This window comes from Polyodon spathula, chromosome 20, assembly GCF_017654505.1.
Source record: "Polyodon spathula isolate WHYD16114869_AA chromosome 20, ASM1765450v1, whole genome shotgun sequence".
NCBI classification, from domain to species: domain Eukaryota; kingdom Metazoa; phylum Chordata; class Actinopteri; order Acipenseriformes; family Polyodontidae; genus Polyodon; species Polyodon spathula.
In genome coordinates this window covers 8,040,359-8,059,975 of record NC_054553.1, presented here as the reverse complement: position 1 = coordinate 8,059,975, position 19,617 = coordinate 8,040,359, and the positions used below count along the sequence as shown (strand labels likewise).

General features: G+C 35.6%; 1 protein-coding gene across 2 annotated transcripts in view; it reads left to right on the top strand.

The window, feature by feature from the left end:
* Positions 1 to 19,617, top strand: part of LOC121295707 (neuroligin-3-like) — a 119,120-nt gene that overhangs the window by 86,460 nt on the left and 13,043 nt on the right. For both annotated transcript variants that reach the window (XM_041220691.1, XM_041220692.1), the window contains one exon: positions 3,595 to 3,780. In XM_041220691.1, the coding sequence (XP_041076625.1) occupies positions 3,595 to 3,780 (186 nt within the window). The remainder of the gene's footprint in view (positions 1 to 3,594; positions 3,781 to 19,617) is intronic.

Below are 19,617 nucleotides of genomic sequence, written 5' to 3'. Positions count from 1 at the left end.
ATTTACTGAATTGCTGTTGAACTTGTACATGTCCAGAAGAAATGTGAAGTACAAATTAGAAGGTGGGTATTAATGTGGAAATTAATTTTGTGGTAGAGTCTGGGGTGAAATTGTAGAAGGGAGATGCATAGGACCCCAAACAGTCTTCAGTGATATGTAATATTAATGATTTGGGGGTAAATTCTGAATATATTATTTATGTATTTTTATAATAAATAATAATAATAATAATAATAATAATAATAATAATAAAATTAATTTAGATTCAGTGACTAGAGTAGTAGCTTGAGTTTTGGTTATTGTGCTATATTATTAATATTTACTGATAAACACATAGGACGGCAAAGCATTTGATGGTACACTGATTATTTACAAATCTTATCATTTTTTACACACAGAAGAAAACAGGAAACTTCACTATGTACAGTACATTTTGAAATATGGTGTTTTCAGATTTTCAAGTTTATTATATATTGTAGGTCAAGGGGTCCTTATTAATGAGTTTACAGTACATTTATGAATTTCCGTTTTCTTCTCTAAAATGATTTATAGATTAGGTATTCATTATTTTGTTCTTCTGTTAAAATATTTAATGACAAATTACTCCCACACATCATTAGCTCTTATACATTATGCAAATTAATTAAAAGAAAAGTTCCTGACCAATTGTTTGAGTTTTTGTTAATGAAAGCAAATGAAGGATGGTTTCATATTTGGTTACAGTAAGGCTTTAAGGAACATTGGGTCCCATTTTATTAAGCTACTGAAAAATAAAGCTGTCTGACTTTCATATTGCAAAGGTCACAAACTTAGTTAAATCCAATTTAATGATTATAAAACTTAATACATTTGGTGTTTGATTCCATCAGCATGCCAAAGTTTAGAAAAAAAAGTCCTGCAAGGAATTCATTTAGGATATTAATGACAACAATTGAATTACAGGTGTATTATAAAATGAAGAACATAGTGGGTGCAATTCACAAATATTAACTCAGGAGCTATTTAAAGAGTGTTTTAAGCAATTGTTTGAATTTATTAAATGATAAAATCCAAGATGTTAACGCAAAATAATTAAATGCAGCTTGATATTCATGAAACCTGTTCTACAGTCAACACCTCTCATTTACCCTTCGGTGAGCACTGTAACAGATTAACTCTATTATAAAATGCAACATATAACCATCACATGCTTTTTCCGACTATTTTTTTTTTTTTTTTTTTTGTTACGTCAGGACTATATTTCTTGTTATTAATCTCCAGTATGTATCCAAACACATGTGCCTGGGTTAAAAGCAGCAGGAATGTGCTGAGGTGTAGCCTATTGGTGTATGTGTTTGTTGCTTTATTATATCGGTTTTACCTGTTGAAAAGCCATTTGAAAGATTTGTTTTATCTGCTAACTAACTGAACAAAGTTAAAAGTTGCAGTGCTGTATTGTTGCTGACGTTGCATGTGATAAAATAAAAACAAGTGCTAGCTGTATAATAGTCTTTTATGTTGTGTTTTTTTTAATTATAGGTTTCAGTGTTGCAAGCTGAAAGTCTGGTGTTACTGTTTTAAATAGTTTTTCAGTGCTTGAAATACGATTTAAATACAGTGCAGTACAGAACTGTACTGTGAATATTGTTTTCCAGTACTGCAGCTTAAATTGCAGAATAAACTGTATGCGTGTTATTGTAAATGTAGTGTTTGCAAATTACATTTTTATACAAATGTATGTGCTTTTCATGGTATAATGGTGCTAGATATATATATATATTTTTTTTTTTTTTTTTCTGGTTCAGCATTGCAATTAATTGTATATATATATATATATATTAAATATGTGTTTGCTATTTCACCTACAATTTCATTGCAATGTCATAATGGGATTGGTTGCTTTATGTTAGGTGATTTATAATTGAATATATTGCAAGCTCAACTAAATCTCACATACCTTAAAGTGCCATCTTGCTTTTCTGGTGTAATTGCTGAGATCGAAGTCATCTTTGTAATGTGTCATTGATATTCTTCTGTTAAAATGACGTGAAAGTGTGACACCTTTGCTGGGGGCAACTAATATGACATTTAATGCCAAAATTTAAAATATGCCAGACTGACACACATCTAAAACCTGTATCCTAAGAAGGTTGTGTGTGGTTGCCGATGGGTACATAAGCTTGAGTTATATAGTCGTGCTACCCCAGTTTAGGTATGTTATTTACGCGCCCAGGTGCCAGGAATGAGAGCAGTCTGCATTTAGCACCAGAGTGTTAATACATTAATGAGTGTCACTGGAGGCTGCAGGTCTGTAATTAGTTACTTGTTGGGAATTGTGCCGGCAGCTGATGTGGGGGAATTTATTTAAGCAGATCTGTGCGGATATAACATGGGCTTGATTGCTCCAATTCTTGGCACCTGATCAATTAAATATGGTAATTCGCCTGAACTAGTGTAGTTTTAAAAATCAAGACTGGTGCCAAACCACTGCAAATTACTTTTTCAGCTTACGTTAATAGACATTATAGGCATGGGATCTGTGCTAAGAAACACACAGCAGTATGGATTTTTTCATGTGTGCTAAACGGGTGAGGGGCTATTGTGTTCTTGCCAGTCTCAGGCCTTGGTCATCTCTGGTAATATGCAGGGCTGAATCACATACCTTTGCTGGTTTAGTCATCTTTCTGAACATCTAAGCTTAGCATCTGCCAAAGTGCATCTGCAATGGGCTATGTCCTTCCATTCCATTGTAGTTGTTGTTGTTGGTGGGTTCTTTTTTCCTCTCTCAGAAAGGCTTGTCACACATTTCACATAGATGAGCAGAGCTTAGAGGCAGATCACAAACATGGCAAGTGTTTTCAGCTGGTGAGCCGTCTGCTTCAAACTCTGAGATGATCTGCTGTCCAGATGACTGACTAGTTTCCCCTCCAGGGCTCTGCAGTGTGCCATTGATGACATCAGTACAATTTTTAACAGTATTATCAGATCTTGACTCCCCGGTTTGTGCCTGATCAAGCACCTCCTCTGTTTCTCTCTTTGGGCAGATTTGTGTGCTTAATGGGGAGAATGATTTATACTGTGTGGTGGTGTCTGCTTGTCTGGAATATCACTATTTTTTTCTAAGGAAATTAAAATCACAAGTACAGCCAAAAATGTATGGGAGGTTTTACATTAATACAATGAATCATCTATAGAAGTGCAACAAACACAATTAATATATAAGATTATAAGGCAGTGTTATAACGAAAATTGTACACCTGTTACGTATGTTTTCTCATTAGACATAATTTAAATAGGCTAATACGATTAGGACTTGTATTCTATACACTTTCAAAGACAAAAATACATATAAAAGATGCTTTATCATGAGCCTTACCCAAAGGGCTTTATTTTAATGATCCAAATGCATCATTATTTAGATCTGCCACTCTCAAGATTTGCTGGCTACCCCCTCTCCCCTTGTGTTTGTAGCAAAAAGCCAATTGCGTAAAAACTCAGTTATAAGACATTGTCAATCTAGAAACTCAAATCTCCATTTGTTGCTAAATCTACAAAATAATTTCCCAAGAAAAAGAGTATTTGGCTAATTAAATGTCATTTGTTTGTTTTTTTTAGGATTCCTAAGTACTGGAGATCAGGCCGCGAAGGGGAATTATGGACTGTTGGACCAGATCCAAGCTTTGAGATGGATCAGTGAGAATATTGGCTTCTTTGGAGGGGACCCTCATAGAATCACAGTGTTTGGATCTGGGATAGGAGCATCGTGTGTAAGCCTTCTCACCCTGTCCCACCATTCAGAAGGTAGGAGACATAAATACTTATTTTGAAACCTGATAGGGGCTACTGGGCTTCAGATATAATTTACGGACAGATTGGAACATTTAATGCCACCTATTTAGTTTATTGAGGAGTTACATGTGTCATATGTAAGGTGTCTCCCATTGGTATAGAGATGTTATCTTGTGCAGTCGAGTGGACCACAAAATAAAGCAGAGTTGTTCTGTCTGTTCCAACAGTGCAAAATGATAAAATGTTATAAGAATAGGCACACTGCACACGACATCGTCCCAAAATGAGTTTTCATTCTTCAAAATGTTGACTGCCCAGTTAAGGTGTGTGTGTGATGGGACGTTTCTTGTGAAATGAGCACATTTAGAAATACATTCCTGCAAAGTTCTGTTAGATTTAAATTGGAATTTGGCATGCTATTAATTTTAAAATGGAAACCTGCCAAGTTTTAGATGAAAAGATGAAAACTGGTTAATTTTGTGGTGACCAAGAATATTTCTGCCTAACTGTAGCTTTCTTTGTTAGATATCTTTGCCCTATTTGCAGTAAGAATGTGTTTTGTTGTTGAAAGGCATTTAGATGTTATATTGACATGAAACATGCATCAATACTTTAATTTTGTCTCATAGTGTCATTTTCCCCCATTAAAATGTAACTTCAAAAACAGTTTCTCAAAACAGAGTTTTAATTAGAATCTGAACAGACTGTATTATGTAACCTTCAAATCTGAGTGGTTAATTTTCAAGACTTACATTGAGTACTCAAGTTCTGGAGGTAAAATGGGGAATAACATTGAGTGGATAATTATTACAGCATTACTTACAAGGTTAAAACAGAGCATTACTTTAAAAAACACCCCCCAAAAAAAGCAAATGTATACTTTAAAAAATTTAATTTACTCAAAATCCATTAGCATTTAAAAAACAAATTGGCAAGTTCTAAATTAAACCTTTAACAAACTCCCTTTTACATTGAGCATTTATAAAACACAGAAAGGCAGGACTGAATACTAAAAGCTTTTAAATGTACAAAAATGGACGTTTTGTTTTTCGTCTCCATTTCCGGATTTAAAGGTCAGCTGTTGTCAATAAATTCTCTTTTAGTTGCTGAACCATTTGGTAAATTTTAAGAAAAAAAAAGACCTAGAATAATTCTTTTTGACATTTTAATGTGCATTTTTTATAGATTGATTCCTAAAAGTAGTGGCTATTAGGAGGTTAGTCGATATGAAAGGTTGCCTCAATATAAAAATTCCACCTTACAATTTATCAAACACATTTTCTTTAGTGCTGCTGGCTTTGTGCATCTTGCAATGCCTGGTCTGTGTGTATTTTCACTGGGAGGTATTTGGTTCTTTATTGGCAACTCCACAAACTACGACTTTGATGCAGCACCCTTATACATCATTGTGTTAAATTATCTCCCTGAAGAGCCTTCGATGTGACAGCAGCACCCTTATACATTGGTATGTGTTAAACGATTTCCCTGAAGTTCCCAAGTGATTCACCGTGTAAAGGTACAGGTTGTGTGCAGGGTGAGTCATACAGTTAAAGGAGTGCAGGTTCACGTCTTGGTGGTGCAAAGTTGCCAGTATTCGCTGGGGATTCCACAGGGAGCGACGCATTAGTCCGTGGCACAATTAAGATGGGCAAGCTCATCTCCCTTGCTTACATACCGTTTAAGTCATGTTTAAATTTAGATTTGGTTTCAATGTGTTATGTGAAAAATAAAATCTCTAGTTCATTTGCCCCTGTTTAAAATGCACTAATGTCACCAAAGTTTGTCACCACCCATCAATCTCTACTCCTGCTTTGATTGCTTTAGCGCAGCACATGTTTACTGTACTGTACCAGGAGTCGATGCTGAAATGAAGTGTCTGCAAATTGTCTTATTACATTTTCCTACAAATGCAATTGTTAAAAGAGAAAAATTAATCTCGATGTTGATAATTGACAAGGAAACGAACAGGCACATTGAAGTCATTGAAGAAAGATGCAAGGATACAGCTGCTACCTAGTAAATCAGTTAGGTCTAATGTATTGAACAAAATTAGATCCATTCAGATCTGCTGGTTATTAAAATCTGCAGGGGTTTGCTTCTCAGGTAGTAGTATATAAGCAGATTCAGTTTAAAATATAAAGATGATTTAAATCGATTGTCATATCTGACTTACTACAATAATAGACTCGGTTGTTAAATAGATCATTTCTCATGGTGTCATAAAGCATGAATTAGTATGGGCAGACAGCTGAGGGAGTTTTGAAATATAATTGTATCTATTTACACGATCCTGTTTACTTCATGTGTCTTGCTAACCTCATCACTTGTTTAATTGAGTCTGTTTAAATTGCATCTTTAATAGTGGAGCAAAGCTTATTTCTCATGTTTCTGTTCGATTGCATTCCACTCCTTCTGCATTAGTCTCCATATAGTTACCATGGAGACTACTGCAGAAGGGATACAGGGACACTTTTCTGTATTCTACCTAACAAAGTTAGATGCCTCTCTTACTTTGATCAATTACAATAATATACCACTTATTTGAGTAACAACTAAGACAGGTTTTTCCATTTGACCTTTACGAATGAACAGATACGAGTATGCTGTAGGGAGACATTGTGTTTTCATCTGTAATTTCCCATCAGTTAACCAACTCAATGATTGTTTCACATCCTTTATAGCAATGTTTGAGAGCTCTGTGAATGTGTTTGGCTTCAGGGTGTTTTTCTCATTGCCCAAATTATCCAATGGCTTTGCAGTGGGCAGCTAGGGTTCTGATGTTTCAACAGAATGTTCACTCCCCAAACTTTTGTTCTCTGCTCTCTGTACCCTAACAGTAAACCTGCCATTCATGTGTAGTCCTGCCGAAAATGCAAAAAGGTTCCTGTACAATCATAGCCTCCCAACATTTGGGAGAGTTGCAGGTAATCACTGAATTCAAAGATCAAGGCAAAGCATTGATAGATGAAGTACTGTATAGCATGTAGTAGGGAATGATTAGACTGTTTGGCCTAGGATCTCTCCTTTCAATCTGACCTCCTCAGTTGAGGAGGTGTGCCCTCCAATGCTGACTGGCGGTCAACCAAAGCCAGGTGCTGGAGCACCATGGACCTCCCTGAAGGGCAATACAGCTGCAGAGGCGGTGGGTGCCTATGCAATATAATCCCCTAATGAAGTACTCAACACTGGGGTATCTCATTTAACAGTAGCTTTCACAGTATTGTCAATATGTATTTTAAGAGTAAGCAGCATCAAAATGGCATTTTAATTGAATCATCACTTTTACCTGGTATTTTATAATGTTTGCAATCAAGAAAGATGTGAAAAAGTCAATTAAAATACCATTTAAATCTGCTTACTCTTTAATTGTTCATTGCAACTATAGTAGATGTTTCTTCTTGTCTTGAGCAGATCCTACAAAATCGAAGGCAATTATCTGTGATGACAAACACTTTAGATGCTTTCAGCACAGCAATATCCTAAATGTTGCTTAAAAACTTTACCTCACAATGTATAATTGAGTTTATTGCAAGATATTTTCGTCAGTTATGCAGTACTAATATGAATTCCCCTTTGTTTAAGTAAGCGTTGGCTCAGAACTGTTGAGGGTGATAGCGTTTTTATTTGTTAGGAGAGAAGTTTGGCTGCTACCACAATTACAAATGTTCATCTTGAAAGAAAGCACAGATTGTAATCATCGTTTTGGCAGGCTTTGAAAAAAAAGGCATTTTGTGGAAGGCAATGGCTTTATTTTATTGTGCATATTTTGCAGCACAAAGGTGGATGACACTGATGATATTGGCTTTTTTTTTAGATCCGAATGCTTTTTGAAGAAGCAGATTGTATCCTCAGCCAATACTCTTATTATGTTGTATTAACAGGTTGGTGTTAAACTAGTGCCAGTGTACTGGATAACCTCCAGCATATATAAAAAAAAAAAAAAAAAAAACATGTACTGGGCATACAGTATATTTCAGAAGGATTTTGGAGCAGAAAAATAAAGAGATTCCTAATTAGAACTGGTTTGTTTTTAGTAGCAGTAACTTAAAACCAATAAAATATTTTAGCTGGTAGGTTACGTAAATAACTTGAAGCCTAATTTGCTTCCAAGGCAGTTGCTTTTATTATCAACAGCTATATGCATGACTCTTTTTAGGCCATTTCAGTTTTTTTTTTTTAGAATTATAGACCTAAAAATAGAATATAAAGCTTAAGAGCCATATAAATATCAATATTATATAGTATGCTTTACTCAACACACTAGACGCACAATTAGGTTTCCAATTACTTGACTGCTATTAAAATAGCTTTGATTCATTTGAACGTTCTTAACCATTGGTGATTCAAGTTTATTGTAAGATGTGATTATAACATTCTCTTCTGTAGAATGGATAATTAATTTTGAGCCAACATGCACAGGCGAAAAATACCTTGCTTCATGTAAACTGCTGTTAAATCGAAACCGTATTTGAAAAAGCCATTTCAAGACGTCTGTATTGAGTATTTTGCTTGAAAGCAAGTGGGGTGCCATATGGTGAAGAGTGGCAGTTCAAAAGATTGAGAAACAATTAAAAAACAAGACTCTTCTGATAGAAGATAGTGAATGGCAGACTAGAAAATGCATTTTTCTACCTATTTTTTTGTTATCTACAGATTGTGAAGTGTTCTGTTTGTGTGAAACGTGCTTTCTCTAGCTCGTCATTAATCATCAAAGGAAATGTATCTCAAACAAAATTAGCTAAAGTAATTAAGGACAATTGAATTGAGTATACACCAACAAACTATCAAACATTGTCAGCCAAAAAGCCCTAGACAGTTGCACAGGATTTTGCACAAGCATCTTGCTTCATAAAAGACAGCATACACCCACCTATAGTGTTGTTTCATTTTCAGCTATGGGGTTCTTTGCGTGCTCAGGACAATTTCTATTTTTTTTTTTTTTTTTTTTTTTTTTTTTTTCTTTAAACCTTTCCATAAATGTTGTGGCAGCCAAGTAATAAACTACAATAGATAATACATAACTGAAATATACATGTAATTAAATTTCTATTGACATATTGACAGAGCAAGTAGTGGGGTTTAAATAACATTGCTAGCACCTGACAACTTTTTACACTTCTAAGTGTAAACTCTGTTTCAAAGCTCTTTTAAAAGCTGGCTTCAAAGCTCTTTTAGTGCAGTGCACTGATAGTGTAAGGATTATTGCCCACATTGTCAAACAGGTAACACAGCAATAACAATCCATGATGTGGTACGGAACAGAAAAGCCAGAGTACTTGTTATGTTTTTTTAAATCGCTTTTTAAAACTCTTGTCTGCAACATCTGGTTCTTGACACAAGCTGACTGCTAGTGTTGAAATCACGGAAACTGGAAGACAAACAAAACAACATTTTGCTGTCATGCTTCACCGCTGCTTCAAAAGCAATTTATGGTTATTTCTCTCACGGAATACATTTTCATGTGAAAACAAAAAATGATGTATTCTATGACAAGGAACCAAGACCTATAATAAGATATTCTCAGATCTCAAATTAACTGTTGTTTCTGCAGTCAGGGGATACAGACAAAGAGAACTGTTTGTAGTGTTGATATGAACGTGGATTTCTTTCATTTTTAATTAGTTGAAAATGTTACAAAAATATAAAATAACGTATTGGACATATAATCACAGAATAATATAGGTGTTGAATTAATTTTGGTACATCATGTTCAAGCTCTGTAGCAACGAGATAAACATCCAAAAACTATGAAAACCATATGCATTATCATTTTAATAGACAGATAACAATAACTATTGCAAACACACGTGTTGGTTCCAGCGTGCCACCACACAAAGTGATCCAATGGGTACCCCAGTTTGCTTTGTGAAACCAACAAACTTTAAAAATCAGAGTGGCTTGTTTTGGTTTGATGATTACTTGACATGAAAACATGGACTGGCAATCATGTGTCAAGTGATCAACAGACACCATAGAAGAGGGCAATCATTATACAGCTGCCATTTAAACGTTTCATTGTCCCCCGTCCAGGGTGAAACCTGTCGGTGAAAATTAGATTAGACCAAAGAATAATGTTTTCCAACACAATCATCATCATCTTGGTCCATCTCCAATCTACTACATAGTATTTCCAATCATTACTACATCAGTGGTATTTACACCTATCACCTGCCCATTCTACAGTCTTCATTGGGTAAAAACATTATAAGAATTGTTTGTGTTGTTTTTTTGTCACACACCCCCCCCCTCCCCCAAGGCTAAATTAACTGATGACTAACTTCATCAAAAACACCAAGCCAGCTTCATCTGTTTCATCAAAACATGGCAGCAGCATCATGCTAGATAGTATCTTCAGCATAACCAGTGGAGTTACAGAAAATATGGCTTTGTTTTAGAAATATAAGTTGATTTTCCAAATGAACTAGTACAAACTTTCCCCAGGTGCACAAGCTTAATAAATCTGCTCCGTTACATTACATTTTCCGTATAAAAAAATTCATTCAGGATCATTTATTGCTTCTTTAATGTCTTTAACAGTTTAGTCTGGAACTGCTGGCTCATTTGTTCCAAATTTTGAATTACAGCCTCACAGGAATGCTTGACACAGAGTTCAACTAATCACGCAATGCTGAGAAATCCTTCCTAGAGCCAATATCACAGAGCAGTTAGCAGGTTAGATAGCCAGATGTCATTAAGCTGCAAGTGCAATTGGAATCATCATTTTAAAAATGGGCCCTTACCACATGATCTTCAACTGCAAAAAGAGACCAATAGTACTGCAATGGTCCATTACAGACTGATAATTCATAAATTGTTCCATAAAGTACTACTGTATTTTACGATTAGTTCTCATTTTATGTTTTGCGTGTCAGGTACATTAAACACCACTTAGAGGTACAAAAAATATAATTTCTCTAGGCAAAGAGAAGTGGCAATCATGTTCTGTAGTTGATGCAGCGAGATTGATCGCATGCCATTATCTTTCTGCTTTCTGAGTGGCTTGCCAAGATTCTCGGAACAAGGCTGCACCCCACCCCCGCTCTACAGTTTGATCCAATTACTGAAGCACAGGGTGTGCAATATTGCCTTCCACTTGTTGTCTCCATTGTATCTCCATTGAAGATGGTCATGGGACTGCCGTCAGAGGCTCATCTGAATTGAGGGTGACTCAATTCCTATCTTTCAGTTTTAGTCCCAGTCAGAAAAAAACAGATTTCTGAAAGTTGAATTTGTTATTTAGCATTTATTGAATGTCTCCTTTTGAAATGACTTGGTGCAGTACTGTAGGCATGACTTAAGCGATAGTGCCCGTTGATGAAGGCTCTACCATGCGATAGTTGACCGCGACTGGAGTTGTGTGTCCCAAGCCTGGAAAATAATGATATAAGCATAAACAACAGTAGAGAACAAAACACACATAATGTGTTATTTAACAGGTCAGAAAGTAATTATGAAAAATAAAGTATCTCTATAATGCAGAAAACTACAGCTTGAAAGATAAAACTTTTTAGACCAATCAACTTCAGTAAACTGTAGTTTGTAAAACTGTGCATTAAAACCTATGGTAACACTCTGAATGTTATATGGTGGCACTGTATGTGCATACATTGACTGTGAAAATAGTGATTTAACAGTTATAGGGCTTTGACGAGTATTGAAACCACTAGTACAAAGTTGTAAGCAAAGGCATAGACCCCTTTATGGATTGTCATCTCTGGCAGCAACCTGACTCTAATTATACATTCAGATTTAACTTTTTCTCCCTTTCCTCTAATAATTTTTCTGATGTAAAATGAGAGCTAGCTCTGTGATTTGTCTGCTGAATGTCAAGTAGTTAGAAACTCAGATCTCTTTTGGGAGACTGAATGCAGCGAAGGTCGTTCCTTTTCTATTCCTGTAACTAATCAGACTAAAAGCTCTGTTTCTGAAGAAGTGCTTTTAATGGAAACACTAATACATTAAAGGCTGAGGACCTGTAGGATCTTCATAGCCATGTCAGCTTTCATTTTAATTAAGAGTTCTGGCTTATTGAAGACTAAATGTATACACTTAATGACAGTTTTATTGCAGAGATGCAATGCACTGTTAATGCAATAGAACTAGCCTTCAGCATTTAGTAAACTTCTAATATACTTTGTATATTAACAGCACACCATTAGAGCATGTCTTGTATTGCTAGTGTTGGGGATAAAACTGGTCTTACACTGATATCATTACTCAGTCATTTTGTTGTCTCTAATGGTCTTATGAAGTGGTTAGAAGATATCTAAAATGTCTTACTATATCTTAGTTATTAAATATTATACTGAGACTATTTCTACCAATCTTGGTGCGTGCATTACCTACCTTTTTGTAGCATGCAAATGTGTACCATTACCAGGCAACAACAGCAATTGTTATCACTGCCTGAATTCTCTTTTCAAAACAGGATTATGCCGCTTTAAAAACTCAAATGAGACTAAAAAAGAAACACTTTTTCAGAGCAGATAAGAAAGCAACAAACTGGTGAAACTGTACCACTTAAAAACATTAAAACTAACATTTCCTAGTAAATCTAAATGCAGAATTATACAAGCTGACTGCATTTGTCTGACATACACAAAGTAAAATAAAATCCTTATTTGTTTTATGTGTAGTTGAAATAGTATAGTAGTGTTACAGTATTGTGTTCTTGTGCATATTTCTGATCGCATACCAGAACTTCCGGCTTGCGCACTCCTTCTGGCTGGCATTCTGATATGAAAGTAGAACAGTGGCAACTGCCGGAGTGCCCCGCACCATTGACAGCATTTCCTCTGCCAGCGTGGCCGCTACCGGAAAGCCTCGGACCACGGGTAGCATTGGGATTCCCTTTGTAAAGAAGCCCCGACAGGGACAGGGGCACTTGGGTTTAGGCTGTAGAAAGGGGGTTAAATGGGCACCTCTCAAAAGCTCAGGGGTAACAAAATGTGTCCGGACCTTTGGTCGCTGGGCCTAGCTCCCGGGTCGCTGCATCACCAGGCTGTTGGTCGCCTGGTCTCCTGCTTTGCTTCCCCTGGTGGCCCAGACGTCGCTCCACGGTCGCAAGGGGGAGCACCTCTGCCAGCTGCTGCATCCGCCCGGTTGCCGATCTGGACTCCGGACACCCCAAATCCACAGGGGGAAAGATGGCTGATTGCAGCCAGATGTGCAAAAACTGTTGGTGTTTAGATGAGTGCTGTGCTGTATTGGGATATAAGATGAATGTTCAGTCTCTCTCCCTGATGGTAACAAGCCTTGCTAGTGACGTTACCCTGTCACAAGAACACATTAAAAATAATGCCTTAAACTCTATAATTATTGAGTATGCTACACTTTGGATGTGGTGTCAAATTTACTGTACATATATGCTGACATATATATATATATATATATATATATATATATATATATATATATATATATATATATATATATATATATATATATATATATATTATTTTAATTATACAAACCTGATCTGGGAGAACTGAGTGATTTTAGACCATAGAAAAGGGGAATGATAATATCACCGGCTACAGTCAGGCCAGATACCAGCAATGTGAGCATTTGTCAGTTCAGTCCTGGCATCTCTCAAGCAGCGCCTGCCAATTGTGTGGTTTTGGATTTATAATGAAGTTGAGACCACCAATCTCATTTCACTTGTGAATTTGAGTTAAGGAACTAGCCGACAGCACCACCTGCCTATGTAAACTGAATCTCCTGTAGGATTTCGAAACAGAATCCTAGCTAATCTGCTGCTCATCTGTGAAAGAATTTCGGAACCCTGCTAATCACAGACTCTGCCACATCCAAAAGCCATTTATTTAGTGAGAGAATCGCCATTAAATCAGGACCTGTTTAACAAATGTTTTACATTTTACGTGCATATGCGTGTTAGTGTGTGGCTGAGTAACAAATGTGACTTTCCCTTTTAAAATAGGTAATGAAGCTATTACAAAAGTTATTTTGAATTGGTAAATAATAACTTCAAGGAAAGCGATTTTTAAGCCACACTTCGGTTACTTTGCTTTTAATTAATATTTTAATTTAGCTTGATGGTTGAAGAGATTTGTTGGCTTTCCAGTGGCCCCACCCTTTGAACGCATTGTACCGATATCACAGGTCATGAATATTCAGTGGCCTCTGAATGCTTCCTCCACATCTCCAAGGACAGCTGCTGCTTCTCCATTGAAATGGCATGATTGTTTCCATGAGAATATCCTGGAACCCTGACGTTTTAAACAAAATGAAATAAATAGGCCTCTGTTCTCAAACTCTGCATGCAGGTCAGATATGTGTAATAACGAGGAGCCACGGGTTTGAAATACAAACACATGCCGTGGAAGTTTCTATTTGCAAGAAAAAATGTACTTCCGCAGTTCTCTACATGGATACTGAATATGGTTTCCTAATTGAAAAACATTAACCCTTTTTCAGGTCTGTCTCTGGGAAGGAAGATTAGTAAGGCAATGAGTAGTCTGTAATTAACATATAAAATAATGTGCAGTTTTCCCATGCTTCTCCCATTGTTATTCTATGCATTTACCTTGGTTTATCATACCTCCCTGAGGTTTACAATGCTATGAATTACCATGTTTGTACTGTGCTTTATTAGATTGTTGCCATGTTTTATGGTAAACCTTTTATAAAGAGATTGATTTTAAATAGATGTAAGTTAATTACTGTATAAATGTGAACATTCCACACAATGCATTACCAAGTAGATCATGTAAATAAATGCTACAAAATAAAGCAGTAATACTGGTTATTTCTGTATTTTCACACTAACACAAGATAATTTCAACATAGAAGCCTTTTGCCAAGTTAAACTTTGTTTCCAAACCGTGGCGTTAAAGGAACTGCATTAGTATGCAAGAATGTTGCCAGCAGTGGATAAAGGTGTTTTATAAAGCATTGTGGATTTTGGGTTTATCTCTAAGCTGAGAGTACTGGAGCTTTTGTGTGAAAATTCTGTTTTTGCTGAAGCAGTTGTCTTGCAGAATAAAAAAAAAAAATACTAACATTTGTTTTTTGGACAGCATTTTCAAGTCAGTGTCATTTTTAGTCTTATCTATTCAGATTTAATATTGTGATTTTCTACTGCAGAAAACATTACTTTATGTCAATGTCAGGTGGAATATGAAGGAATCGACCAATCAACCAGTATTAAGATCTTGAAAAGTATAAACAGTGTTATTGGGATATCGTTCTAATATAATTCTAGCAGACCACAGCATTACCAGAAATGACAAAACAATTTGGAATTAATATTGCAGTGGTAGAATTGTCCCAGTATGATAATTCGGAGGATTCGCATTGCGTTGGTTCAAACCATTGTGATGTCCTTCATCTGGACTGTTAGGTTATTCTGGGGAACCCACACATAATTGCTGTTAGGTAGGGTGTTTTAAGACCATTCATCACATTGGAGTATATTTGATGGTGCGAGCTTCTCTTCAGAGCTAAACAAGAAAGGCAAACCTAAACAACTCTTCTAGGATTTGTGCAATACCAAGGTCAAGATGAGGAAAGAGGTTTATTTCCTAGATGTCAAATCAAGAGACTCTGCCAACGTATATGGTGGTGGATCAAACATTTATAGCTAATCGGCTGAAGTGAGTTACAGTCAATTCTCATTTAATAAAAATTTGGATAACATGAAGTTAAAATACATCTTAATACAAATTCACTAAGCATGAATGCCCTTTTAGTTCCATATTTCTCAGCTAGTATACAGTAAATGTTGTGTACTGGAAGACAGATAATTTCATTCAGTAATCATTTTGGTTAAGCTGCTTACTTCCAGGGTTCATCTTGCCGCATCCCAGACCTCGGACTGCATCCTAAACTGGTTTGTTTTCACTGGAGACAGATCTTTAATCATCGCTAATAATATTATTATTATTATTATTATTATTTAAATAGTATATTGGCTTACATTATGTTCAAAGACGAATCTGCTGATTTGAGATTTTTTTGCAGTTTAAACTCTGTCCCTGGCCCTCCTTTTTAAAAGGACATAGCACAGTAAGCTATCTAAAATGGACAATATACATGCAGCAGTTCAGTGGATGCTGTATGTGCAGTAGTAGCAATGTATATTACATAACAATGCACAGTAGTCGGAAGAACTATGTGGCATAGACTTCTGATAACAAGAATTCCTGTTTTTTTTTTTTGTTTTGTTTTTTCTTGAAATAAATTTGACTGCAATTAATTTAGATAACGGGATGGCATTTTCTGTTGTTCATATACTTATATCACTTCCTTATTTTATAATGTATTAAACAGGGATTGAATCGGGAAGTAAACATGTTCCTGTAAAAATTATACTGTATTGTCCTGGCCTGTATCATAGTGATTTTGTAAAGCTCTCTAGTCCACTCTCACAGAAACACATTATTTTTTTCTCTGATTTCTTTTGATTGGCTCTTAAGAAAGGCTTCCATTGTAAGCTCTTAAACTGGAGGGTCTTATTCCACATTTGGGTTTGGCATCCCACTTTTCCACCTGCACAGGAAGCAGTACAGAGGAAGGCACTGACAGCTGGATATTGCATCATTAATCTATGTTACCCTAAACTAAATCGTTACTAAATAAAAATAACTTTTTATTAGAAGTAAGACTGTATTAGAGGACATGACAAATTACCCAAATAGACTGTAATTAATGGCTTTAACTATGGGAGCTCTTGAACTGTATTGTATATATATATCTACTGTATAGGTGTGCAGTTGTTATTCCTGAAATGACCATTGTCCTGTCTTGTTGTGATTTATGTGCATTGCAGGGAACATATTTAGAGACAGTGTTCACAAACAGATCCATAATGAAGACCTATGATGTGTGTTATCAAATTATCTTTTGTCCTAAAAAGGTGCTGTATGTTACATAACCCCATCTGTAGGTCTTTACCTATTAAAATGTCTAAAAGTTTACTGTATGTCACATTAAAATATATAGTAAATTGATATAAATAACAAGTTTAACTACCTTAAACCTTCGATGTCTCCTGTTTCCATTTTATATTTTTTTATCTTCTCTCCTATGCAAATAGTCAGAATAAGTCAGCTGGAGTAGTGCCACAAATTTAAAATGTTGGCTAAAATGTTTACAGAAAGATTGGACATTAAGGGGTAGATGTAAGGATACTTGCAAAATGATTTGTGGGTACAAAGCCCCCATAATGCAGCCGTATGATTTATGCAGGGTGTGTAAAGAATGGTGTTCGCGTGGTCTGGGTACTAAGTTGGCGCAAACATTATAATGTAAGGATTTTGCTAAATCAAGTGGCTTTGTTTGATATAACTGTGGTTCGGGCAAGTTGTATACATTTCCCTACATGATGATGCAGTTTGTAGGTTTAGCAAATCACTGATTGGCAAAAAGGGACAACAGAAGACTGTATAAAGAACAAACTGGTTTTATTGGTTGAGCTGTCTTTGGAAGTTTGTTTTAAAAAATGGGTGGGAGAATTGTTGTGCTTTTGTGATTTTTAATATAACTCAATACTCTGGGCTTGTAATGTCCCTTACATTATCCTGCATTTGGTTGTCATGCTGGCAGCGTAGTTCCGTGTTGTAGTGAACCAATTGCTGTCTAATTGTCAGATATTGCAAGTTCCCAATAAAGCTATAAGTAATGCTCCAGCTTCAGTGTTGGCAGCTGTGTGTTTTGCAAAAAAACCCTCACTGGCTGAATCAGAAGTCCTTTTAGAACTGTGCTGGGACATATACAGTTGGCAAGTGTTTCCTTAGTTGCTATGGGTTCCAAGCATAAGTACCATCTGTCTTCTAATTGAGGAAACATATTTCTCAACCTCCTCCTTTATGTATCTGCCAGCTTTAAAGCCTTGCTTTTTTGCCCCCCAGCTTCTTAATAGAGTGATAGGAAGAGAATATCACATCACCTTATATTATTTAACATGATAAAACAGTATTGAGAAGTACTTTAAAACAATGCTGTGGCTGTCCCATTAGAGACTGTCCAAACATTTTCCAGTTGCATTTTAAATGCCTCTGATTGCTTCTGTAAGTATTTGTGAATGCTCCTTCGCCTTGATCACAGCCTTGGCATGAAGTTAATACGGACTTGGCTGCCCTCAACGCACAGATAGAAATATCAAACAAAGCCAGAGTTTGGAGTTATTCCCAGCCATTTCAGTCCAGAATTCATACTCTATGTATAATAAAATAATAATCTACTTGAGGACATTCAGGTAGAACATTGAAGTTGTCAGTAAACCTGGACACGGTGGCCAACTTCCCTCACCCCTTAATAAACACTTTAAACTGTTTATTAAGTGTAAGCCACCTGGAGCACCTGCCTTGGTCAACTTGTCAATGTCTGTTCCTGGTTCCACATACAGATGATTTGGAAGCTAAAGCTTGGTCAAGTTACAGAGATGTCTCTAAACCCCCAAAATATCTACAAAAGTTTCCAAAACATGTACAATAACTGGGCCTGAATTTCTCTACTGAAAGCCAAGGCATCAATATTTTTTTTTCTGTTTCCTGGTTTTATCAAAGTCAGCTTTCCATAGGAGGATAATTAAATAATAATCTGTGTGGGACCTATAATGAATAGAGCTTAATGTGAGTTAATATAATCCATTTCTTGGATTGGTGTGGTCCAAGTTGCTCATATTAGATTTCTTTTTCACGCTTCAAATTAATTGGACAGTATTTACCAGGAATTATTGAGATAATTATCTGAAATGTTCTGTTTCCCTGTAATTATTGTTAATACTGATTAGGTTAAGGTTAGGGTTAAGACTGAGGTTAGATTAAAAAAAATGAAATATGACTAAACTATTTGATAATATATTTTTCCAATCATGGTTACTAGTAATTATTGTCGAGATAACACGAGGAGTTGTTGGTTTATTTAATCCTTTACTGGATAAATAATCCTGCACCTCTGCTGTGGTGGTTTCTTCAGGGTAACACAGTGGTATTTGTTTTTTGTAGAGGTACTTCAGTATTTCTTTCAGCTGTTTCAAAAAGCACAGAATCAAACTGCACATGATTGAAAAACAACTCTGAATTTTTTAACCTTAATGATGTGTTTTATTTATTTATTTATTTTAGTACTTCTGCCTGGAGCTTATTTGTGTATGTTTAAGGATGATAACCTAATATATGATAGGTGAACCAGAAACTATGTTTTGAAAGTCTAAAAATTGTCATAGGGTAGGGAACACAGCATTGTAACCAGCGCTAAAGTTCAGTTCTAAGCCAAACATTCCTGGTCTATACATATGAAACTCTTTACTTCATATTGATGGTTATTTAAAACAATGTTGAGTCTATTTTAATGACCTAAACAGCGGCGGATCTAAATAGTCTTTAACGATATATTCTGTTTGGTATTTTTCATATATGCAATGTATTTAATTAAAAAAAAAACATATGATATACCTTACATAAAACTTAAATGACTAAATACCTTACTTGACTTACATAAAAATAATATAACCCTTCTGTACATGACTTATGCTAGTGTAATTGGTTGTTATTTTAATTTACTTTCCTTATGACCTTGTGCTAAAAGTTTCAGGAAAGTGAATTGTTTGTACATCAAGGATGCTGTTTTTCTGCAATAAAAACATATTAATACAATTTCCACAGTAACAATATAAAGAACCAAGCAGAAGTTAAAATAACATTCAGCACTGAGTGTAATTATTTTTACACTTCCAACAGGAAAGTCTTGTTTATAAACTTCTGTAGGCCGAAAGCAGTTATATTGCAGATGTAGTTTTATGTAAACGTAAAACAATCTTTTAAAAAATGCAATTTTTGGTTTAAAAAACTAAAAATTCTCTGACACGATTGTAAATCTGTGTTT